A 27184-nucleotide genomic window follows, 5' to 3' on the forward strand; every position below is an offset into this window, starting at 1 on the left:
ATGAAAATAAGAATTAAAAATAACTTTAAAAAAGTGTATCTTTTTGGCATTAAATATTCTCTTTTATTAGATATCTGTATTTTGAGCCTCTACCTATAAACCCTTGAGGTAACTTACACTTTGACTCCTAAAGAAGTCTCTTACATCCAGTTTTCTTTTCCTTGACATCCTTCAAATCCTATACAGCACACACACGCGCAGACACGTACACGCACGCAAACAGACACAAACACAAATGTAAATGACACCACTGATATTAAAATCCATCTAGCTGACGTGACCCAGGAAGAACAAATGCCGAACATGTTGACAACTTACACTCGCAGTTGCAGATAACATGCACTGCCTCTCGTCCAGTCCAACTAGCAGGTTGCATGTAGCTTTTACAAGCAGAAGGAGTGACAGCGGGGACAGCCAATCACATGTAAGCTAGTGAGAAACCGGCAGCCGATCAGGGAGCGATATTTAGGTTAGAGGCGGGAGTTCTAGCAGAAACCGACATTTAACCCTTTGTGTGCCACAATCATTGACTAAACACTACGGACAGCAGTTGTATTGATAGTGACTACACAGTAGAGGCTGAATATTGGTAGGGACGTGTCCCTAGTGTCCCTACCCAATTCTACGCCCTTGGGCATCACCATGGAGCATTGTAACATTTATTGCAAAAATATTATGATAAAGATCAAAACACCAGTAATCATCATGAATTAAATACTGAGAATGTGATGTATAAAAATATAAAAAAAACGTTTTCCACTGTAGCAATGTGGATAATTCTTTGTCAGTGACAACTATGAGCAGTGGAGTTGTGAATCTATGAATATTTATATATATATATATATATATATAGATGAAGGTAAGTAATATTGTATAACTGGACTATAAAAGTTGAAGGAATATCAATATTATGAATAGTACTAACTCGTGATGTCAGTAATGTCGGTGCAGCGTAGCCATAAATGATTCACAGCGGGACCTCCTTGGTTTGTAAATAATTTCTTTGAACCACAGCATGATTCTGTTAACTTTGTCCCATGTGACTTGAATGCACCATGACACCAGCTGTCTCACACCAGGAAGTGGCTTGGGATTGACCTCTGTGTGTGTGTGTGTGTGTGTGTGTGTGTGTGTGTGTGTGTGTGTGTGTGTAGGTGTGTTGTGTGTGTGTGTGTGTGTGTGTGTAGGTGTGTGTGCGTGCGTGTGTGTGTAGGTGTGTGTGCGTGCGTGTGTGTGTGTGTGTGTGTGCGCGCACGCATGTGTGTGTGTGTGTGTGTGTGTGTGCGCACGCGCATGCGTGTGTGTGTGTGCTGGTGTCACAGAGAGGGAACAACCCCCTTCATGCCTTGTTAGGAAAGCCGTCCTCCCTCCCTCTATCCTCCCTCCTTCTGTCCTCCCTCCTTCTGTCCCTTGGTCTCTGTTCACTCGCTCTCAGTTCATGTCAGCAGCAGCATGTGGCAGGCCGTCTGCTCTCTCTCCTCTGCTTGTTCACCAGGATGAACGCTTTCTGCTCTCTGCTCTGTATCAAATACAGGTAGGGAGGGTCTGGACACACAAACACACATACACACACACACACACACACACACACACACACGCACACACACACACCACTTAGATGCGGTGGGTGTTGAGTAACTGTTGTTGTCACTGGAAGTTGTAGGAGTAGATAAGGACATGGCAAACTCCCTTATCTCTGTCACTATGTTTTTAAGTTTCATTTAGCTGTTGGTTGTAACATCAGCCATATGGCAGTCCTTCATTTTAACAAATTCTATCAGAATCAGTTGTATAGCTCAGTAGATGTGTTTTTTAATGCTCATACAACAGTACACATAGATAGATAGATAGATAGATAGATAGATAGATAGAATTACTTTAATGACAGGGAAAATAATTTCCCTGCCTGGGATCATACACATGAGTGTATGAGGGTATGCTTCCATTAGCTGATGTTACTGTACATGGAAATTCACAAAAAGCCATGGGATAACTAAAAGAGCGGCAACAACATGTCCGTATTTCTAGTGAGCAGTGAAAATCATTAATGTTTCACTACTAATATGGAAAGACTGTGTAACATTTTCTTCTCGGTCTGCATACTGCGTGATATTTTACTCAACAAACCATTTGAGTCTGTGGTCTTCCTTCTTGGTGTTTTTGGCAGAATGAAAGTATGTCATAGTGAGTGCCAGCAGTTTAGTGATGCTCTGCAGTCCTATAATTGTGATGTGAAATGTGTTTACTGTTCGCCTTTATCCAATGAATGGTTTTTGATAGCTTTTTACAAATCAATCGTGATATGTTTCTGATCGGGTGCCTTTATTAACAACATGGCATACTCAACAAGATCTCATACCGTAACAACAACACAGGACATTAATTAGTGCCTTCTGAACTACTCAACTTGATTGTTGAAAAAGTCAAGCTTCATGCAAGTTGTACTCCATGCTTTTGTGTTGAGGACGAGTTCAAGAGTTGTACAACATAAGAACAGAAGCTGCTGTGTAGTCTGCTGGTACAGCAGCAGAGACTTCTGTATGTGTTGTCAGATGGCAGCAGGGTGAACACACTGTGGCTGGGTGGGTGTTGTCTTTTAGTGACTTTGGCCTCTGTCACTATAGAGCCTTCCTGTCCTGGGCTGTGATGAACCATGCCAGTTTGTGATGTTCCCAGTCAGGATGCTCTCTATTGCTCCTCTGTGAAAGTTGAGAAGAAAGACCCTGGCACAGAAATTGTATTTTCTCTTCCTAAGTTTCAGTCAGAAGTAGAGCCTTTTCTGTGCATGTGTGATGACCAAGATCAGTTATCAGTTATGGTAAATCCAAAGAACCTAGAACTGTTGAGCTGCTCCACCTCAGCTCCACTGATGTAGACAGGGCTGTGTGTCTTTGCCTTCTTTTGTCTTATATCAACAATCAGCTGCTTGGTTTCACTGATGTCCAGCAGTAGATTGTTCTCTGTGCACCACTCTGCATGGTTGTTGATTTCCTCCTGATATGAACTCTCATTCTTGCTTGTACTGCATACAACTCCACTATCATCATCCACAGTTAAAACAGCGATGAGCGCAAAATTCTTAAAAACAGTGTGAAGACGAGCATATGAGCATTTTCTGATCCTCCACCTCTTTGGATAACGTTTGGTAAAAACTCTCAAACAAAAACACTTTTTTAATGTTAGGAGAGGATTATAATCATGGTGAAATGAAACTAACAGTGACTGTTGGTTAGAGACAGGACGGCAACAATAGTCTCCTGTTTCCAAGTCAGACACTCTCTCAACATCGTGCCCCATCTCCTCCCTGAGATTTTCAGCAGCCCTATAACACTATCCCACTACTTCTGTCTATGTTCTTGATAGAAAAACAGTCATTATTGACACGACCCAAAGTCCCAAAGTTACATGCATAGAGTTGGCATCTACTCAGTCAATTGAGAATTGCTCAGCTGACACATACACCAAAAAAAAGTTCCCTAGCGTCCCAGTTTACTTCCTAGGTATGTGGCCCCTCTGAATATGTGCAGTAGTGTCGCTCCCTCTGGCTCTGTCCAGGAGCTCTGGCTGTGCCTTCTGCTAACTTAACATTGTCACGACATCTTAGTTTTTTAAAACGCTTTTCTATAGGAATGTTCTTATGAATATATACCATAATGGTTCAAAAATTCATACTAGAATGAATCATAACTGACCTTGTGTGCAGTTCAAAGTGTCCTATAAACAGTTTCACAGACATCTCTTTTATAATGGTGCTCAATGGGGAAAATGCTTTTTGAGAGGCAGGGAAATTGGTAGATGTTATACCGGGAGTGGCCACTGTGAAAGTTACAGATGCAAAGACATGGGACCGATTCGCTGCGGCTCTGATCTGCCTCCAGAGGTAATATCAGAGCTGCAGCAGAGGTGAGATGACGTCTGTGTGAAAGGAAATGCCAGCAGCGCGGAATAAAACAAATTAAGATAATTGTCCCACACTTCAACCCACAAAGCAACGTTACAGGACGTTTGTGTGTGAGTGTGTGTGTGTGTGTGTGTGTGTGTGTGTGTGTGTGTGTGTGTGTGTGTGTGTGCGCGTGTGTGTGTGTGCCCATGTGTATGACGTTCAAAGTCCATTTCTGCCATCTGTGTGTACTTTGTAGGGAGGAGGTCTAGCAGTTGCTTACTGTCATGATGAAATGTGTATTCTGTGTTTCTCTCTCCACACACATACATGCTCACAGACTCTCTCAAGGATTAACTGTACACAGAGAAACTCTTTGCTAAGTCCAGCTGAGGTCTAGTTGACTGGGAAGATATGGCCTACACAGGTGTGTCACTTCTACCCAGATATGTGTAAAGCTGTTGGTTAGTTTCAATGCAGAGGTTTAGGTTTGTTTAACAGGTTCAGTTTCCGGGAATAGCACATCCAGCTTAATTGTGTATTCCACTGAAGACAAGGGATCAGATCATTGCTACAGTAGCAGTGTGGAGAGTTGAGCAGGGTGCCTGAATGAAGGATGTGAAAGCTGGGGGATATTGTGAATATCCAAGCACAGGTGCCTGGTGACTTAATGTGTAGCATTGGTATCTACACCCTCAACTAACTCGCTGTAATAATTGTGGCCAATGTACGTCTCTGCAAATCACAGTTATGTTGCTACTAAATGTTCTCTATCTTCAACTTTCTATTTTATGTAGTGACAATGCTGTGCTCATGGTCTGGTTTGTCAAAAAAAAAAACACACCGAAAAATCACGTTTTGAACTAAAAAGACTGTTGTCGTTGCCACAAACTTGGCTGGACAATGTCCTGGAGTCTCCTTAAAAATGTCCAGTGCCTTCATGCTTTCAAATGTCCAACTGCAATCTCGAACTGCAGGAACTGGCCTGGCAGCCTTCTCGCTTAACTCCACCACCATCCACTCCACCTCCAGATATGGCAGCCAGGCATGTAATGTGAACGTGATATGACATGTAATGTAGAAATGTCAATATGGCACGCTGCCTATGACACGTGCAATTGTGGCAGCTGTGAGAACACCCTCCATAGTAGGTGGGGTAAGCATAAACAATTGTAGTAGAAAACTGAAAACAGTATATATGAAAAAAAATGGTAAAAGAACCTCAGCAGCTGACATATACAGATGTACCACAAATGAAAGTGACACAAAGGTTTTATCCTCCAGGTTCAGGGGAATGAAGACCTCCTTGCTGTGTTTTGACCTCAGTAAGGAACCACAACAGAGTCAAAGCATGAGTTAGTCAGGAGTTTGTAACTCCCTCTACAAGAGACCGTTAAAATGTAATCTCTCTATCTCTCTTTTTGTCAGGCGCTGTTTCCAGACAGCCCATTTCTACGTGGAAGACAGCAGCTCACCCAGAGTCGTACCCAATGAGACAATCCCTGTCATTCCCATTCCAGGTAACAACTAACCACAGCACTTCTCACATTTCTAATCCACATGCAAAACTGCCGGCCAGTTGTGCCGGTATATCTGATCAAGACATGAGATTTCAGACGTCTTTGTTTGTGTCTTTGACCACCGTTGTGACACTCAGTCCTCAGCTGCAGCAGTCGGATAAATTCCCAGAGCTGTGCTGCCTGATTTCAGTATCAGAATCAGAAATACTTTATTGATCCGTGAGAGAAATTGCTTGTGTTACAGCTGCTCCCATTCAAAGTCCAGAAATATGCAAACAAAAACAAAAAAAAAACAATATTTAAGCAAGAATAACAAAAGCATACAAAAAAAACAGAAATGTACGTTCTACTAAAATATCTCCGTACAAAATGATAGATAATGATACAGTTGGAATATAGGTTATTGTGCATTGCTTGTCTCAATTATTGCACATTAGAGATAAAGTGTCCAGACTCCTCCTATTGACTCAGTGTCTGACAGTTGAACAGTTTGATGGCCACAGTAAGGAAGGATTTCCTGTGGCGCACTCTGGTGCATCTTGATTGGATCATTCTAGTACTGAATGTACTCCTGTAGCTGACCACCACATCATGGAGTTGGAGAATTGGAGATTTCCAACCATCTATCCTGGTACAGTATTTCTGCATGGTGTAAGCTAGGTGGTCATCCCCTATGTGGGGTCAAAGGTCAGGGCTATTCTTATAACAGCGGTCCAAGGTCACATGCCAGCATGAAGACCCTACTGGTCTCATCTCCCTGTGACTGAACATTCTGATAAGCAGCAATAATCCAATCAAGTACTAGACACATAAGTGAACAAAGCCACATACGTATCTGTGTTGGTCTATGCAGTGTCTGGGACGAGAGAAAGATCAAAATATAAGATGGCCTTTGCATGCAAGCAAATCTATAGTGAATCTAATCTATTGTACTATAATTACTTAAAGTTTAAGTTCACACAAAAATGAAAATCCAGGCATCAACTCCTCCCTTCATGCTGATGAAAGTCAGGTGAAGTTTGGTAGTCCACAAAACCTTTCTGGAGCTTCACAGCAAAACAGAGTTGTGGCATTCTGCATAACACATTATGAACCACCCAGACCTCTGACATCATCAGGTACAGGTCTGCTTTCAGTCCCTAGAGTCAAACATGGACAAACATGGAGAAGCAGCTTTCACTTATTATGAACCACACATCTGGAACAAACTCCCTGAAAACTGCAGGCCTGCTCCAACTCTCACCTCTTTTAAGCCAAGACTGGAGACCTTTCTGTTTGATACTGCTTTACATTGAAGCAGTATTAAGGCTTTGAACTGCACTGTGACTTCTATTTTCAAGTCTTGTCTCTTTTAAAACTTTTCTATTTTAGCCTTCTTTCCTATTTCTTAACTTGTTTTAATGTTTTGTTTCTTAGTGGATTCTCTTTTTTTGTACTTGTTTCTAATGTATTTTAAATGCAATTTATTTTTGATGTTATTTGTATGCCCCTGTAAAGCACTTTGAGACAAATATACTTGCCTTGCCAGAACAACTTGAAGTAGCTGGAGACTTGCTTTAATACATTAAAAGACTACTTAAAAAAAAATCATAAAATGTATAATGTCTTCTCTAATTCGAGAAGACATAATCTACACCCTTGACATGCTTTGGAGCTCATGTACGTATCTGCAGTGTGTACTAAAACTGTTAGCTTAGTGGCTATAGTGACTTGGATTATGCCTGACAAGCTGCATGGAGCCATTGTATGATTTTGTCTGGGGGTTTTTGGGGCTGCTGGAGCATTGGATAACAACAGATGAGCTATATGGAGCCATTTAATATCTGTTATTGTCTTAAAACAAGTCCCCAGCTACTCCAGTTTTTCAGGAGTGTTTTGCAGACTATGAAACTTGAATTTTCATAGACATGGGCGTGAGTGAATAATGGGTGAACCTTTCATTGAATTATGATACAAATGTTATAGTATTATATCATACACAAGCTATAAAACAGGACATTGCTATTAACATTGCCAACTTTCTGGACATTTAGATTTTCCATAATGATCCAATATTGAGAGAGAGACGTACACACACTGTACCCAGGTCACCAATTACAGAGAACACAAACACATGAAACCTCTACAGGGCAGACAACTGCTCTCTAGCTGCTCCAGCTCTCGTCCTCAGGTCCAGGATGTGGATCCAAACCCATCAAATCAATTGAAAGCTTGAGGGGCCTCTTACAATGTCTATATGCCTCCATTGATCACCAGGCCCACTGTGCCCAGCCTGGTAGAGCCCAGCACAGACAAAAGGCGGTCTGCCACAGAGCCTCTGTTCCAGAGCCAGCAGATAACTGGCTCACTGAGCTGCTGGTTTGATTCATTTTATGTGTGATTACATATGTTTGATTTTTTTCCACCACTGGGAGGTTGAGATAGGCTCACAGACTTTTGAAGGCTAAGAATCAGAAAACACTGCCCACATGACAGCCCCGCTGTGAGGACAGCAGACAGGGAGGTGGCCATATGTTAGTTGTGTTAATTGTGTCAGTAGCTCAGACCGAGAGCCTCGCACATCCCATAATCTCCTTTAAGACCTTCTGCTTGATTTAAAAGGCAGCAGCCATTTACTACAGAACACTCACTCACACACACACACACACAAACACACACACACACACATTATTTATGGGTTACCTTGGTGCCATTTGTTTGTTGTTTTGTTTTGTTTTGTTTTGTTTTGTTTTGTTTTGTTTTGTTTTGTTTTGTTTTGTTTTGTTTTGGTTTGTTTGTTTTGGTTTGTTTTGGTTTGGTTTGGTTCGTTTTGTTTTGTTTTGTTTTGTTTTGTTTTGGTTTGTTTTGGTTTGGTTTGGTCAGATCTATATCTGAGTCACCCAGAAACCCTTATGTGTTCACAAACCATTTATTGTTTGTGTATATCTAGATATATATTGACTACAACACTGGAGTTTATATTCCAAATTTAAGTTGATGTCATAATAAAACCCACATTTTTTCTTAGTCACCTTCCACCCGTATGAACAAAACAAAAGAACAAAGCCCTGTCTCAGTGTAAGTCATTGTGTGCTTTCTGTAAGATATGTCAAAGCAATAAAAGAGATTACCTGTTAGAAACTCCCTGCTTTACACTCAGCTGCCTGCTATGTTTACTGACACAGCTAATTTTGACGTATTTGCATACCTACAGCGAGCTAGTGTATGCTCTTGTTAATATTTGATAAAGACTAAACTGTAGCAAGCTGTGAGACAGTTTTAGCTGTCGTGAAAGGTTTTAGTATGCTATTCAGTGAATACACTCCAATATGGGTTGACTTGTGCTCTTTATGCTGTCAGTGTCTTTGCTGACAGCATAAGTCTTTGCCATCTGATGAAACATGTGCTCCAGTCCCTGCCATATGGCTTAAAGCCCCCACAAGCAACAAAGCATTAACAACGAAATATGACATATGCACCCTTACTTCTTTGGTTTTGGTGTATTGCTCTTCTGTGGTACAGTAAAGCAAACTGGAACTGTGCAACTGAAACTCTACTGAGCCTGTTTTTTTCTGGGAAGGGACATCTAGAGCATGGATTTAGTGGTGATAACCAGAAAAACCACTATAATAATACTAATACTAATTTTGCCTTAACCTGGCAGGTGTCATATCCAGTAGACTGTACAATACATTATATTAATGACAAGCAGAGACAATAGTTGACAAATTTCTCACCACAAGATTGTTCTAGGGCTTTTTGTCAAATCTCATAGTCTTCATCAGCAAATAGAACTGGCCCTGTTGTCATGACATGTTTATAACATTTTGGATTAAAAAAGGGATGCAGAAAATCAAATCAAAAATAAACTTTCAGATTTCACTTTCAGTAGAGAGGCGGAGGTTGTTGTTCCTGAAGCTGATTTGACCCTGGTCTTGTTTCTTCTCTGCAGATGACATGGAAGCTGTCCCAGTCAAGCAGTTTGTCAAACATGTCTCTGAACTCTACTCAAATAACCAACATGGATTCTCTGACGATTTTGAGGTAAGCTGTAAATTCTTGTCCGTGCAAGTCAGAAAGGATGACAGAAGCATACTGAAATCTCACACTGACATTGATTCTGAATGAAGAATAAATGTGTGCATCTGACGCCCAAAGAAATCATAATCTAAACAGTTAGCTTGCTGACTGCAGCTGCACTTCCAGTCACTATGCTTTATTGATTTCTTTGAGATGGGGGTTTACTCAGGACAGACTTGAGAAGACGGATTTTGCAACTTTTTTTCTATCTTTTGTTGTTTATTGCTGAATCACTGAGTTGTGGTATTTCTGGTTAAAAGTCTGTCTCCAGCCGATGAATGTGAGTCCAATTCCAAGTCCCTTTCAGCTCTGTTTGTAGCCCTCGACCCAGTCCTGTTGGGAATATCTGCTTAATGCTGTACTTGTTTCAAACTGTGTCTGTCTTGTGTCTGGTGCAAAGCAGGTAGTTTTGTTTTTGTTTTTTTTTATAGTTTTTTCAATGAAACAAGCTGCCTTCTGCAACCTAAAGTAACACTGATATCTCCCACATTTCATCACTTGGTACCAACAACTAGCCAATAGCAGATAGACAGCTTGGTACACTGCTTAATAGAGTGGTGCAGGAGCGAGTCCAAAAACCTGCTGTTCAGGTAATTCAGCATATTTTTATGGTTCCTTCATCTGGAAGTCAACAGGCTTTTTTGTTATGTTTTTGGTCAAATGCCTGAAATAAGGTCTGTGTGTTAACGGACTTACCAGTCCATCTTTACAAGAGAACAGTTCTAATTTAAGAAGGATGGATAGATAGATAGATAGATAGATAGATAGATAGATAGATAGATAGATAGATAGATAGATAGATAGATAGATAGATAGAGAGAGAGAGAGATAGAGAGAGAGATAGATAGATAGATAGATAGATAGATAGATAGATAGATAGATAGATAGATAGATAGATAGATAGATAGATAGATAGATAGATAGAGAGAGAGAGAGATAGATAGATAGATAGATAGATAGATAGATAGATAGATAGATAGATAGATAGATAGATAGAGAGAGAGAGAGATAGAGAGATAGATAGATAGATAGATAGAATTACTTTAATGATCCCAGACTTCTACTGATTACATTCACACTTCATGTGAAGATTATCTTGTTGATCAAAATTCATCAATTTCATCAACTTTTGCCACAACATATGCCATTGAGCTTATTTTCAATTAGCCAAAATCCAATAGAAAATCCCATAGGCTTTTTTTGTTGGGAACCATGCTAAGTCTCCCCATTCCCTACTCCTCCCTGTGTCAGACTACACCAGTCGTTCCGCACACTTTAGAAACACACCCGCATATGAACACACTGGCTTTCAGATACTGAGGGCCACGTTATGATAAACTAATGAAAGCATATATGAGAGCAGGTTAGTACCACGGATCCTGGCTCAGTCCATTGTGTCAGATCAGAAGTAGCTGTCTGTTATATGTTCCCATTGTATTACTAATGCTCTAACTAGCATATTGCTAACAGTACATCAGTATGTATGGAGAAAACTCAAAGGTAGCTGTCACTTGATGTCATAGATATTATTTTTCAGCAGTGTTTCTCCATGTATTTAATCTTGAAGGGGAAAAAAATATGGCCTCTGCATGTCTGAATCCAAATAGATAGTGGAAGCAGAAATAGTATGAAATTATAAAGATGGATATGAATATGAATATGGTTATCACTAAGAAAGCGAGAGGGACGTTTCAGTGTTTGGCAGTTTAGTTTAGTTATGACCTTTGCATGCTTCATCACACCAGCCTCATATTCCCTCTGCGACTGTGCTCTATGAATATATCTTTTTTGCTTTGTTTCCTCCTTTTCCTCCAATCACTCTGCTCTTCCTAGACAAACGGGTGGGTGGACTGAGCCCTTCCTCCTGAATGACAGGAAACAGAGCCCCTCACACACTAGTATGTGTAGCCCCTCTCCCTCTCCCCTGTGCCCCGGTTAAGGCCCAGTAGACACTGGAAAGTGCTTTAGGACGGGAGCCTCTTCTCAAATCAAATTATCCTCCTCCCACATTCTCGACATCCCTGCTGTCCCAGTTTCTCCTACTTTGACAGAATGTAGTCAGGGAGGCCAGGGGCATTAATCATCACTCTTTAGTCTCATCTACATTGTTATGGCACTGTTGTCACCCAGTCAAATAAAAATAGCAGTAAATACTCCAGAGATTGAAGTGAATAGTTGAAGCATGCTCGGTTTAAATCCACCAATGTCATGGATATAGATGGGTGACAAATGGAAAGAAAAAAGAATAAAATATGAATCTTGCCTCTGAGTCCCTGATACAAACCAGATAGCAGGGTGTTACACTGTGTCTACACAGAATGTGTCAGGTAGGCAGCCAGTAGGGTCTTGTGTGACATGTGACTTTTCTGTCGGCTTCTACACGGTGCAGTTTTACACACACATTCAAATTTATTTTGTTTTCAAATACTTAAATATGGAAGTTACTCCTTGTGGAAGGAGCTGAGGACAAATAGGATGAGGAGATGCACATAGATAGCCCATTTACTGGTAAAACTGTGTCTGTAGTGCAATGGTGCTCGGAAGGTTTATGTAAACACACTGTTTTAACTAACGGTTACTCCCTTTACAAATGTGTTGATTTAAAGAGTTGTTTCATGAGGAGGAACGTAAATTATAGCATTATATCAAAACATGAAGTTGTTTGTTTCCTTGTAAAAAGTGTCAGTTGGTACCAGCCTGTCTGCTTCTGTGTCTAAAGTGCATCTCATGGCTTTAACACATTCACATACGTGATTTATCAGCACAAGGGGTCACGCATGTGAGACAAGACGAGAATGTCGTTATACAGACAGCACAGGTTGTTTGTGTGCCGAAGTGCAGTGAAAGAGGTGAAGATAAAAAAAAAAATGGGGGTGGGAAGATGGATTATAATGCGTAGACAGCAAGTATTATTTTTGTACCAAAAACATATGATTGCCTGCTCAGCAAGGATTCACACTGAAACACTTGGGTGCATGCATTCTGATATTAGCTCTAAGAGGCGGTGATGCCTGGTTAGACTGGGTTCTGACAGCTGCTGTAGATGACAGCATAGGAGACAGGGAGAGAGGATGGACTGAGCCTTAGTTAGCAGCTGTTTCAACACACTGTTTCAATTGATTTCATTATTTTAGCTAAATTTATGAAAGAAAACAACATTTTATTAACAGTTAACATGTCAAATATAAGCATATAAGCAATTGTCTCGCCTGTGGAGAAAGTCTCCAGTGTCCCTTAAAAAAATCTCAGTTCTGTGGGTTGTTGGTCAAAATTGGTCAAATGTTGATTACAACACATGCGCAACTTTTTGGGCCTTCCTGTAAATCTGGCAAATGTTATACATGATATGTCTTTTTGTGTACATGATATGTCTAAAAAACATTGTGTCACTTGTTCCAGTGGCGTACATGTTAATTTGCATTTAGAGCAGGGCAGTGAGATCAGTTCACATGTGGTCACTGGAGACACACGTCAAGATGCATGTACATGCATGGTGTGAACTGAGGGACTAAGAGCTGTCCACTTGTGGGTGGATCACTGAGGACAGATGTAAATACCAAATTTGAATTCCCTTGAAGCAGGGTAATTCAAGTGTTTACAGACTTAGCAGGGGAAAGTGAGACTTGATGTGTAAAAACACAAAACATTTTTGGCTCACAGCTAAGACTGAAACACGAGCTGTTATGCAACCTGTGGTTATGCAAATCTCGTCTATCTATATAACAAACAACGCTGCGGTGTTCACCACTATCGTCTATGCACTAAATGACTACATACCTTTAGGCAGAATCATTTTCATCCCTCTATTGGAGTTGCTCTCATGTTGAGAATCTCTTGGAGTGCTGAAGAGTAAAACTGCACCTTATGTTCGACTTACCTTTACTCCTCGATATGTCAGCATTTAATTTTATTTACCTCTAATTGTTTCTATACTTGCCCTTATATTTTCATTGTATTTGTACTTGAATGTACTCGCTGCTATGATGACCTGAAAGGAAACACTAACATGCATGATGTTAGTGTTTCCTTTCAGTTGTCTCCTATCTGTACACATGCTCACTTTTCATACCAAATCTAAACAGTGTCCAAAGTGCATTCCAACATGTTTGGGAGCAGGTTCTGGAGGCTAGGTCAGATAACACATGACCAACACTGCAGCATCACTGTGTCAGCCTGAAAGTACATGACACTAAATGTACCATACTGAACTCCAGTTACAAGTTATATTTATTCTCTGGTACAGAAGAACATTGGTGTCAACCATCTCTTATGTTCTAACATTGCCATAGAAAGTCAATGTGTTTATTGACTGTGAATGCATGTGTGTGTATGCAGATATCGGTGAGTGTGTGTGTGTGTGTGTGGCATATGGTTGAATTTAAGTTTCTGCACATGTGTGTGTTTATGTACCAGTCCGTGTACCATCTGCTGATCACCTGTCTGTGTGACATCATCCCCAGTTAAATCGGGTCCCTTCCCATCAAACCTGCAACCCGATCTGCTCACACACACTCACCATGAAGCCTGCTATGCCCAAAATAAACCCCCGTCCCAATTATTATGATGAATCCTTGTTTAATAGTGCTAAAACAAGGCAGTCGGCCTGTAAAGCTCCAGAGGAAATGAGACCGAGGGGTCAGAGCCAAATCCAGTGCCTGCCCTCTCTGTTGGCTATGCTAAGCTAGCAGCCAACAGCTGTTTGTTTGGCAGGAACTCGACATTAAACACTGACTTATATTCACTGGCTGCTGAGCCCAGGATCAGTCTCTGTCATTTTTAGGACTGTATCCACATTGGAGAATAATTATAAAAACAAGTAAATAAACAAGAAGAGATCTCCAGGGTGATTCCTGTGCTTGATTTTCATAGACCAACTCCAAAACTAGTGATTTCACTGTAGCTGTTACTTTCCAGCATGTTGTGCCATGCCAGTAGGTCAAGAAAAAGTTAAGTGCTTTAGCCAAGCAAGGGATGTAGATTATTGAAATGAAAGTTTTGAGGAAAGGAACACTTGCTTTAGCCAAAGAGGAAAAATGAAAAAGTAAAAGAGAGAGAAGGGGGAGGCTGGAATTGCACCAAACAGGCAGAACAAGTACAGCAGCTATTTGTGCAAGAGACATAGACCGAAAAGTTATGACAGCCATGTGAGGTGGATCCCCAATAACAGTACACATCAGCAGCAAAAAGTACTGTATGGTGAATTGTGAGAAGTAGAAATTGAAATGTAACCATCACTTTCAAGATACCTTGCTATGCATTAAGTACAGACGTGTCAGACTGACGGAGGGGTGTGTCTATGTGTGTGTATCCTTCCCCAGGAGGTTCAACGGTGCACTGCTGATATGAAGATCACATCAGAGCACTCCAACCACCCTGACAACAAGCACAAAAACAGATACATCAACATAGTGGCCTGTGAGTACACATGCCCTTGCACACCACAGGCTTAGTGCGTACTGTGTTTTGGGTTCTCACTTCGACGTAATCATCTGCATCTTTTGTCATTCAAACTCCTGCAGTGAATGTGTATTAAAACATATTTGTATATGTATTAAGACATGTAAAGGCACATACAATATCTGATGATAGACAAGTTAGTTCATGTTGGAATATTTTCTACCAACCCAAAGACTTAGTCAATTGTCAAACCTATTGTTTAATGTTATTCTATTTATCCAACAAATGCCAACGCAGGATATTTTATGCTGCAGTAGTTTGTATTTAAAGGAGCACTCTGTAATTAAGTGAAGGCATTTTAATGAGAAGAGAAAGATCTTCATTGGCTGATTTTTTTCTGCTTACTTTGTTTTCATGACTGAATGAACAAACTGACCTTAAAGCGAACACAATGTGTACTGTTTAACTTTGTTTATATGTGGCGGACCCTGCCACCTTTCTAGCTTCAAACAGTGTTCTTGGGCCTTACTTTCCCTTTGAGAACAGCTCGTTTGTTGTTGTTTTACTGCTCTGTTCCCTATTCAGATGACCACAGTAGGGTGAAGCTGAGGCCACTGGCTGGGAAGGACTCCAAACACACAGACTACATCAATGCCAACTATGTGGATGTAAGTGCTTCTGCTTCCATCTCAAGTACTGATCTGCATCCGTGTGACTGTATGATGAGGAGAATCATTTTGCTGCAAGTCTAACACAAAACAATTAAGACACTGGAGACATTCTGTTTTGGAAGAATTCTCATTATAAAAGCTTGATATGATTCTTTATGCCACATACTGCCAAACTATTCATCTGTCACTTTGTCTTTCATCCATTAGGGTTATAATAAGCCTAAAGCCTACATTGCATCCCAGGGTCCACTGAAGTCTACTTTTGAGGACTTTTGGAGGATGGTGTGGGAGCAAAATACCGGCATCATTGTCATGATCACCAACCTAGTGGAAAAAGGCCGAGTATGTTCTGACAAGACAAACTCAGTATAGATTTTCGATTGTTTAAATTCTAAAATGTTTCTTTACTTGTTGACCCAACCAGTTAATCTCAAACACACAGTAATAGACTAACAGGTCTATGTAGCTGTAGCCTCCCGATGTGAGTGCTGACAACACAGATGTCAGTGTGTCACACAACTTTCCAAGGTTAATGGGTGAATGCTCCTTTGTATGTAGGCGTGTTTAACATTGAAAATAACATAATAAACAAGTTGTTTGATTGGAATAAAGTTATAAGCACCCATGATAAAAGTGCTAAGAGTTTATAGATTCAGTAGCTGCAAAGAGCATAGTTAACGGTTGGTAACTGCATAGCTCATCGTCAACAAATTCATAATAAAGTATGTATTCAGTTAGGGTTAGTACCCAAGTTAAACTTAAGTTAGTTAAACTCAGGAGATGTGTTTGTAAAGCTATTATAAACAACTATAATTAGGCTTTTATTCACATTCTTAAGCAGTCAGTTTCAGATGTGTTTAAAAGTTTTAAGATTCAGCAAAAAAGTTAGTTAGTAAGGAGGAATTAAGGAATGTTTATTACAAGGACCTTTATATGAAGCCTTACTGAGCCGTCTTCAGGGGTTTACACATGGGGTCACCATATTTACCACACTTACTTTGTGTGTGTGTGTGTGTGTGTGTGTGTGTGTGTGTGTGTGTGTGTGTGTTCTACAGAGAAAATGTGACCAGTACTGGCCAACAGAGAACAGCGAAGAGTACGGCAACATGGTAGTCACGCTGAAAAGCACCAAAGTTCATGCCTGCTATACTGTTCGCTGCTTCATGCTGCGCAACACTAAAGTCAAAAAGGTGAGAATGAGAAGGGAGAAGGGAGGAGTTTTAGTCCCACTATGTTTCATCATTTTATGTATTTTATTTCAAAAAATTGGCTTTTAGTTTCACAGTGGGAACTGATTAGGTATGGCAAGCTGTGGCACTCTCCAGATCAAGTTTTAGTGTTCAGGGCATGGTGGTGTTGGTGGGGAGGATGTTGCACGATGTCATGGTGTTACAGCCATGAGCAGTCGAGCCTCGCTGACAAGGTGCAAAAGTTTTTCCTCCCCACAGCGCAGCAAGGTAAAACTGCGTGCCTGGAGGACTTGTTATAGGTGTACTAGTCACAACCACTGTAGGCGCCTGTCAGCTGCAGCGCTTTGACTGTGAACTCACTGAGCCTGTTTGAGCTGCTCCCCCTGCAGTGTTTAAAACTGACCCACTGACTACACAGCACAGGGTATGTCCATATCTGGTTGATAAGACGTGTTGTTATTGGAGAAAAGCACTGTTAATAAAACTCTGTTTACTTAGTGACAGATTTTGATATGAAGCAACATCGGGAAATCTTTGATTTGGATCAGCAGCAACACAGCTCAAACAGCCTGAATGTCACCAGTAAATAAGGTCTGACATCTAAAAGTACAACTAGGAACCCAGGAGTGAAACACAACTCCAGAACACAGTACTGAGAGCTGAACACAGACAGGTTCAAACGACAGTGTTTTCTTTACTCACTTGCTCTGTGTGACCCTGCACAAACACAGCAGCACAGCTACCCCTTGTTGTGAGGCTGTAATGGAAGCACATGTCATGGGGCAGGTGATTGTGTGTTTATTATTATAAAGACTAAGACTGAAACAAGCAAAAGTCAAGACAATCCTCAGCTGGTTATCTGGATCAATGTTTCCTTTAGTCTGCAACTACAGTGATCTGAAAGTGTTACTTTATTGTCTCTTCAGTAATGAGCTATTACTTTACTTAATTTACTTTCAATAATGCATTGCTTGTAAAGGTTTGTGGGTAAGATGTTAGTAAGATAATGTAACAACATTTCCTCCTTTCCTTTTACTCTTCCATTCAGGGTGGAAAGGGAAACCCAAAGGCGAGGGCCCAGAGTGAGCGTACAGTGCTCCAGTATCATTACACCCAGTGGCCAGACATGGGTGTCCCTGAGTACACTCTGCCCGTCCTCACCTTTGTCCGCAGGTCCTCCACCGCCCAGATGCCGGACATGGGACCCATGCTTGTCCACTGCAGGTAGTTCGATTATCCTGCTTTCACTTCACTGTACATCACTCTGTTCCCCTTCCATCTTCCACCTTACTGACACTGTCGTCATTGTACACATTAAAACTGCTTTGTCTTTACACACACACACATAGTTACTTACAACTTTTTATGATGGTGGATAGTATATGATGATAATATAAAACTTGATAATTCAAGTTGAATTCTTGATAATAGATAGATAGATAGATAGATAGATAGATAGATAGATAGATAGATAGATAGATAGATAGATAGATAGATAGATAGATAGATAGATAGATAGAATTACTTTAATGATCCCAGACTGGGAAATTATTTTGTTACAGCAGTAGTGGGTCAGCAAATAAAACACTTTGTACATAACATAAATAGAATCCAATATATACATAGTGTATATATACAGTGCACAGTGTGCTTTAAACAATAAACAATAATAATATATACAACAAAACAAAATATGCAAAATATACTATAACAATAATAATATATACAACAAAACAGTAGAGAGACCAGAGTTCTCAGTCAGGCAGAGGTGAGAGAGTTATTGTATAAAGTGATGGATTGTGGCAGGAAAGATTCCCTGTATCTGTTGCTACGACAGCGAAGCTGAAGCAGCCTTCCGGAGAAGGTGCTCCGCTGTCTGACCAGTGTGAGTTGGAGAGGGTGGAGAGGATTATCCATGATGGATAACAGTTTTTTCAGTGTCCTCCTCTCCACCACAGCCTCCAGAGTGTCCTGTTTGCAGCCAATCACAGAGCCAGCCTTCCTGATCAGTTTGTTGAGTCTGTTGGTGTCGCTGGCTCCAATGCTGCTTCCCCAACAAACCACAGCAAAGAAAAGTACACTGGCCACCACAGACTGATAAAAGATCTCCAACATCTTGCTGCACACGTTGAAGGATCTCAGCTTCCTCAGGAAGTAAAGTCTGCTCATCCCCTTCTTGTAAACAGCTTCAGTGTTAGATCTCCAGTCCAGTCTGTGGTTGATGGTAACACCCAGGTACTTATAATCCTCCACCGCCTCCACATCCTTTCCCAGAATGCACAGAGGTTGGAAAGCCGTCTTCCTCTTCTTCCTGAAATCTATCACCATCTCTCTGGTCTTGCTGATGTTCAGCCGCAGGTGATTCTGTCCAGTCCACTCCACAAAGTTGTCTACCAGTGCCCTGTACTCCTCCTCCTGTCCCTCACTTATACACCCAACAACAGCCGAGTCGTCAGAAAACTTTTGCAGGTGACAAGACCCGGTGTTGTACTGAAAGTCAGTGGTGTATAAGGTGAACAGGAAAGGAGACAGTACAGTCCCCTGTGGAGCTCCTGTATCACTAACCACCGCATCAGACAGAACACTGCCCATACGGACAAACTGTGGCCTGCCTGTCAGGTAGTCAGTAATCCAGGAGATCATTGTGTCGTCTACACCCATCACCCGCAGCTTCTCCCCCAGTAGCAGTGGCTGAATGGTGTCAAAAGCACTAGAGAAATCAAAGAATGTGATTCTCACAGTACCTCCTCCACCATCCAGGTGCGAATGGGCTCGTTGCAGCAGGTAGATGACAGCGTCATCAACTCCCAAGTGGGGCTGGTAAGCAAATTGCAGAGGGTCTAGCAGGGCTCTCACCTGCGGCCTCAGGTTGGCCAAAACCAGTCTCTCCAGCACCTTCATGACGTAAGATGTGAGGGCCACTGGTCGATAGTCATCGAGGTCTGATGGTGTCGACTTCTTTGGAACAGGAACCAGGCAGGAAGTCTTCCAAAGCACCGGTATTCTCTCCTGACCCAGGCTCAGGTTGTAGAGGTGTTGTAGGACAGGAGACAGCTGGCTGGCACATGTCTTCAGGATCCTGGGGCTGATACCGTCAGGGCCTGCAGCCTTCTGCTGGTGGAGTCTCTTCAGCTGTCTCCTAACCTGGCCTGCAGTCACAGTCATGCGGGGGAGGCTGCTGGTGTCTTCAGTGGAGGACGAGGAGGTGGAGGAGGAGGTGAAGGTGGAGGAGGAGGAGTAGGTAGAGGAGGAGGAGGTGGAGGAGGAAGAGGTGGAGGAGGAAGAGGAGGAGGAGGAGGAGGAAGAGAAGGAGGAGGAGGAGGAGGAGGAGAGGTGCTGCACAGGAGAGCTCACAGCAGGGGAGTGAGGGGGGAGGGGAGGAAGCATTTGGGGCAGTGAGGGTGTGTGGGGGTCTGGAGGTGTCAGGGAGACGACAGAAGGCTGTGAGCTGAACCTATTGAAGAATCTGTTCAGCTCGTTTGCCCTCTCCAGGCTGCCCGATGACTGTCTGCCGCTCACCTTACACCCAGTGATCTGCTTCATACCAGTCCACACATCCCTCACATTGTTCTGCTGGAGTTTGGCCTCCAGCTTCCTCCTGTAGGCGTCTTTACAGGCCCTCAGCATATCCCTGAGTTCATGCTGCACTCTCCTCAGTTCTTCCCTGTCTCCAGACCTGAACGCCCTCTTCTTCTTGTTAAGAAGGGCTTTCAGGTCATTGGTGATCCACGGCTTATTATTAGGGAAGCAGCGTACAGTCCGGGTTGGCATGGTGGTGTGTTCACAGAACCTGATGTATTCTGTGATGCAGTCGGTCATGCTGTCAGATAATATTAATACAAATAATAATAATAATAATCGTAAGTCTGTTCCTTGTTTATAGTAAGTATATAGTTTATAGTTTTTCACACACTTCTACACTTTTTTTGAAAATATCTTTTTGGAATCATTTGCATTAACTTAGACAACAAAAGCAAAACTGTTTTTATCTTTTTCAATACTTTGTATTTTTAAGCAGAGATATGACACATTAACTTAGAGTTATCAACTGAACACCTATACCTTTGTGCTTTTCTGCACTGCTGTTTAAAGCACAGCAACATAGCTTAATCACTGAACCTGCCGTTACTGTTACCAGCTTGTATTTAAAGGCACATTACAGTAAGGCAGGCTGGGAAATCACTGGTAATTGTCTGCTGACTGTGGCCCTGGGGGGAATGAGTATGAAGCTCTTCACTATCATCTGCACTGTAATGGTTGATAATAACTTGTCACACCGCCTCACCGCTGTGGCTGCAGAAACACCACTCATTACTACCATTTTGTACCAGGACACAGACACACAGACATCCTCCCACTCATTAAGCAAAAAGGGCAGAGCAGACAGAGACATCACCCTGCTGCTTTAAAGCAACAGGGAACTTAAAGTCATGAATTTGTAAATACAGCAAAGGTGTTAATTGCATCTATGACCACTGACCAGTGCAGAAAATATTCAACAATCCCTAGTATGCTGATGGACAGAGGACAGTACTTTTAACCACAGTCACAGGCTAGTGTGATGTGACACATTAACTACATGCACATAAGTGATCTGAATCTGAGGCATACACTTTATAAGAGAAAGTCTGCAAAGCATCACTTAGATGATTATGTCCTTACCTGACATTTCAAGTTGTGGGCTGCCACTATGCACTCTTAAATCTAGACTTTCACATAAATGGATTTGTGGGTTGAAAGTAAATTATCATTATTATTATTATTATTATTATTATTATCATTATTATTATTATTCCTTTATTGGCTGTTTCTGGCTTTCGATACATTCAGTCACATAAACCCCAAAAGTTGTGCTATGAATATGGATGTCCCCAAAATCACACAGGGCATAAAACTGTCCATGCACATACAGTATGTTTTGTGGAGAGCAATAAATTAAAATTTAAAGGCAACCATGTGATTGAGACATCCTTCGATGTATGTGAGTCTGAAACTTCTTTCATCTCTTTAATTAAGGCGCTAAAGTATAATTTTGCTTTCATTGTAATGCTAATTTCCCATATGTAAAGCATTCTACTTATCGTTCATCTGTTTGGCTCTTCCTGCTTTTCCTCAGTGTTACTGTGTTGTGTTGCAGTGCTGGAGTGGGTCGCACAGGGACGTACATCGTCATAGACAGCATGCTGCAGCAGATCGCGGACAAGAGCACAGTTAATGTACTGGGCTTCCTCAAACACATACGCACTCAGCGCAACTACCTAGTCCAGACTGAGGTTTGTATAACTCTGGCATCACCGTACCAAATTGTAAATTAATCTGAAATGTCCAAGTTCATTTATGAGGCACAGACCAAAATGCCTGTAGACTCAATTGGATGGACCTAGAACCAGTAAGAGCAGTGAAACGTGGGGGCATAGTTCCAAGCTAGTTAACGTGACAGCATCTCCCACCGATTTGTAGTTTACTGTTAGTGTTAATCCAGCATGAAACGTAGCCTGCTGCTTTGCTTTGGCTATAACACTACTACTGCACACACCTCCTGGCCAGCATCCATCCAGGGTAACCACAGACGCATTCAGCAGTCACTTGTCAAACTGAAACGACCATAGTGTGGCAGTATCGTTCATAGAACGCTGTCCTAAACCAGACTGTATATACAGTTAGTGCGGTCTGTCTTAGACCATGAATATCCTCTCTGAAAGTGTAGGTTTATGTTGTGTGTGTGGTTATACTGCAACTGATCACTTTTCTTGGATTGTCTTTCTCTAAACCCTTCACACAGGTAGGGTAGTCAGTTTCTCTGATGCTGCACACATTCAAAATGTGGTTTTAACTAGTCCTTAATCTTACTGCAGAATTGCAGCTACAATCACAATCTATGGTTTAGGCCTACCAAATACAAAAATATAGTTTTGAATGTTTGCATATGTAAATCCACCTACACCGGCTGCTCATCACCTATTATGTCATTTCTCACCCGTTGGCTGATCCAGGAGCAGTACGTCTTCATCCACGATGCCTTGATGGAAGCCATTTTAGGAAAGGAGACGGAAGTGGCATCCTGCCAGCTTCACAGCTACTTCAACAGCATCACGACACCAGGACACAGAAGCCGGACACATCTGGAGAAACAGTTCCAGGTGAAGTTCCAGGGCCGATGATTTATATTCATTCTACATTCAGCACATTTAACATCTTTATCAATTTGAATAAAAATGGGTTCAGAATTGGGAACAAAAGATGCTTCATAATACAAAGTTACAATGTCACGATATTGATTTTTTCAGTGGGTGATTATTGTGGCCGAAAGATTTTATAATAATGATTTTATGGTGATATATAGAGAGATTCCGAAAAGAAAGGCTCTCAGTCAAATTCATCTTAACTGTGTATCTTGTGTGTTTTGTCTTTTTTGCCAAATTAATCACATTCATTATGCCAATGTATGGAAAGAGTGTATGAAATCATAAATGTCTGTAGTTTCGACATGATTTGTACAGCAATAAATCAATGAGCAGCAGCCACACGGCAGACCCATGTCACACACAAGCTAGCTAGCAGCTAATTGTTATTGTTGTATGGCAGGAGGCAACCAGTGTTGAGCCACATCTGATATAATAAAGGGATAACAGAAAGAAATAGAAAAAATCTAAGACACGCTGGATACATTTCACAATATAATCATTTTTCTATTATGACCAAGATATTGATATTTAATTTCTTGAAAATCAAGGTTGTCAGTACCAGTTTTCAGCGATAACCCTATTTCATGTCAAAGATTAAGACTGTTTGGAAGCTCCTCCAGAAAAAACACATCTGTATGTTTCCTGTCAGTCAGAGGAGTCTTCAGTTAACACAGCCTTATATGAATATCAGAACTAAAAACATATTTTGTGAGATTTGATCAAGACTAATGCCATGTTGCTCCTCTCTGGCACAAATAAAAATAAGACTAGCAATTAAATAAAAACAACAAAATATTATTTGTATATTATTCATTGATATTTTATTGCTAAAAATACATATTCATCTCATCAAATTTCCTTATCATCCAGCACTGGTTTGTATTGGTTGTGGGTTTGATTCGGGCTGCTTGGAAGTCTTGATAACAGGAAAGTACTAACTGTTACTTCATCACTTTTCCCCAATGAGTCCAAGGTCTAGAGTAAATGGGGTGTGTGTGCACAACAATAGCTTTCTTTGTTATGGTAAGGCATTAATGCCCTCATGGCAGGATTAGTATTTAGCTCCTTTGTTTTTTCCCTTTCCTTTCCCACTTCTTTCAGCCAGTTTGGTCCGCCGTGTTTTTTCTGTTATAAGCTGGGGATTTTCTGTTGTGAGCTGCTTTCTGTTTTCCTTCAGGTTTTATAACAGAGCTCCTGTAGTTGTTGAAGGTTCTCTGAGAATCTGATGCTGGTATGTTGACTGAAACGGATACTAATACTGAAAGGGTTAATTACACATATTCTAAGTGCTGTATAGTAGGCAACTGGACTTCATCATCCAATAGGCTTCTTCAGTTCTAACTAACTGGAGGGGAGTTTCAGCCTTTTAAACCCTGTGTGGGAGTTTCCATACAGAGTGCTTAACACAGCGGACTACGACACCAAAGTCACTGATCTGCTTAGTGACACTGAGACACTGAGGCGGGCTCCTACCAGTAGCTAAAGAAAGAACTTACAACAAGTGAATTTCCCAGTTTTGGGATAAATACAGCCTATCTAGCCTAATCTATGGAATATCTGCAAAAAACTGAAATGGACAAAACCATTGACAGGCCATAATATTACCTCTCAGACCCATCAGCAGCATTGTCTCAGTTACTTAGAACATATCAAAGGACTTAGCCAGTATCCTAGCTCTTTTGGCCTGGCAACACTCAACACCATATGAAAAATCCACAGTAACACTGAACTCAGATGAAACTATGGTTCCTTATGATGTCACATCAGCTTTTACATGTATTCCCACTCAAGCGGCAGTAAATATGGTGAATAAAAGACCTGCTACAGGACAGCACTCTATCAAGCGGAACCAAGGTCACCCCAGACCACATTTGTGCCTTACTTGATACTGATACTGAAAGTAGGTCTGAAGATCACCTACATCCAGTGCAGTGAAGGTTTCTACTGTGCTGTAGGCTCACCGTGTCACCAATAGTGGCCAATCTCTACATGGGATAAGTTGAGAACAGAGCCTTGATTGCCTTGACAGGAACGGCTCCTAGCCACCGGCTCAGGTATGTGGATTACACCTGGGTCAAAATCAGAGCAAGAGAAGTGGAAGCCTTCACAGAACATATCAATGCTGTGGACAGTAACATCAAGTTCACAAGAAGATGTCAGAGGAGACAGTCTGCCCTTCATGGACTGTGTAATACACACTGAAGATGACAGAAGCCTCAACATTGAGGTGACTCTCATCACCCACTGGAGCCCAAGCTGGGGGTCATCAGAACCCTAAACCATTGGACTGAGACCGTGCCCACTAAGTCAGAGGGGAAGGAGAAGGAACAGACGCACATCAGAGGAGAACTGATAACCTGTGGCTACCCAAACTGGATCTTTGTCAAAACCTCTAAGAGATCCAGAGCAGACAGAGTTTAGGAGGCGGGAAAATGTCATTCACTATGTCGCAGGAACATCAGCGAAACTCAGGAGGATCTTTAATAAACGTCATATCCTGGTTCACTTCAAACCTACCAACACACTGAGGCAGAAAGGTGTCCACCCTAAGGACAAAACACCCAGGCATAAACAGAGTAATGTAGTTTATTCTGTTCTATGCAGCAGGACTGCACTGATTTGTACATTGGGGAGACAAAACAAATTCTCCATTAACGAATGGACCAACACAGGAGGGCCAACTCCTCAGGTCAAGAGTCTGCTGTCCACTTACAATCATTCCTTTGAGGACAACAATGTGAATATCTTGACCAGAGAAGACAGATGGTTTGAAAGAGGAGTAAAAGAATCCATCTGTGTCAAACTGGACCGACCGTCTTTGAACAGAGGAGGTGGCCTAAGACATTACTTATCACCCACCAAGAATGCTGTACTGAGTACTCTTCCCAGACAGCTTAACAACCATTCACACCTGGGCTCACATAGACTTAGCAACCCACATGAAGAAATGGGCATGACACATGGTCACTTGAGCCGTCAGCTTCAGTTAGCATCAAAGCTATTTTACTGAAGAACACAACATACATCTGTATGAAATTGAAAACAAATGTTGGTGGTTATTTAAAAATGTTAAATGGATAACTTCCTAGACAGAAAGATATAACATGTGACAAACAAGAGATTTTAGGTAGGGGCTTCCCTAGGGCTGGGCCATTATGCTAAAAATGATAATCACAATTATTTTGATTGATATTGAAATCACGATTAATAAACACGATTATTCACTGATTTAAAAAAAAAAGGATTTATTGAGCCACCAAAACTCAACTTTAAAAATAACTTTTAGAAAAACAACCAGATAGATTAGTAACAAGTAAAAAAGTAAATGATAATAATATTTGTATGTTTGCGTGATGGCAACTCGTACCGCTTGTCCAAAGTGTTGACCAGTGTCTTGAAGCCTGGGTTGCTAACTGTACTGATAGGGCACATGTCCTCAGCTAGCATGAATGTCACAGCCTCCGTATCTCTGGCTGTCGCTGGGAGCTGGTGGGATATGGAGCGGCACTGTAAAGAGTGTCCTCAATGGAGGACTGTGTTGCGGTGGCGGTGGCTGTAGCTGAAGTTGACGCTCTTGCACTTTTTTGGGTCTTTTGCTCCTTCAATACTTTGTCATAGACCACTTTATGGTTAAATAAATGTGTCATGATGCCCTGGGGTGCAGACACGACGGTGTGACAGACTTTGCAAACAATCTCCTTCTGCTCCACGTCCGACGATTTGAAGCCAAAATGTCTCCAAATGACCGAAGTTGTCCTACCTTTCTTTTCAACTAAAGGCTCAGTCTGCTTTTCTGCCATGTAGTCAATCGCTCGTTCCACAATTGATCCACACACTCACTGCTGCAGCTGCAGGCGACACAGGTGCGTTCACTGTGCATTTACAGCGCAGTAATTTGCATACACGACGCGCGGCGGCACGTTAATCGTTTTTCTTCGATTACAGTGTTTTCATGATCGCGAGAAGCCAAAATCGAAATCGCGATCAAAATTCGATGAATCGCCCAGCCCTAGGCTTCCCCCTGCTTCCAGTCTTTGAGCTAGCATAGGAGAGGAGAGCAAAAGTCATCTGTCATCTCCGCTGCTGTGATTGTGTTCTGCAGAAGTAGCCACACAATGGGCTAGTAACGAGCTAGCTAGTTACTGTGTCTTCTCTCTTTGTTTCATGGTGGTTGGCAACCAGCTTTGAGGTGCATTACTATAAGAAAGCAAGAAAGTAAAGGAAGGGAAATAATTAAATATAATATCAATGTTTTGTTTTTAAATATCACGCTTATCGTCAA

The 27184-nt window shown here is 41.5% G+C and overlaps 1 protein-coding gene across 1 annotated transcript in view; it reads left to right on the forward strand.

Moving 5' to 3' along the window:
- The window catches only part of LOC115583392 (receptor-type tyrosine-protein phosphatase gamma-like), a 225393-nt gene that overhangs the window by 179281 nt on the left and 18928 nt on the right, over positions 1–27184 (forward strand). The window contains exons 13-21 of the mRNA XM_030420177.1: positions 5309–5400; positions 9332–9423; positions 14778–14874; positions 15442–15524; positions 15735–15869; positions 16583–16717; positions 17766–17941; positions 21855–21990; positions 22711–22857. Coding sequence (XP_030276037.1) covers positions 5309–5400; positions 9332–9423; positions 14778–14874; positions 15442–15524; positions 15735–15869; positions 16583–16717; positions 17766–17941; positions 21855–21990; positions 22711–22857 — 1093 coding nt within the window. The remainder of the gene's footprint in view (positions 1–5308; positions 5401–9331; positions 9424–14777; positions 14875–15441; positions 15525–15734; positions 15870–16582; positions 16718–17765; positions 17942–21854; positions 21991–22710; positions 22858–27184) is intronic.

Source organism: Sparus aurata, chromosome 6, assembly GCF_900880675.1.
Source record: "Sparus aurata chromosome 6, fSpaAur1.1, whole genome shotgun sequence".
Classification (NCBI taxonomy): Eukaryota; Metazoa; Chordata; class Actinopteri; order Spariformes; family Sparidae; genus Sparus; species Sparus aurata.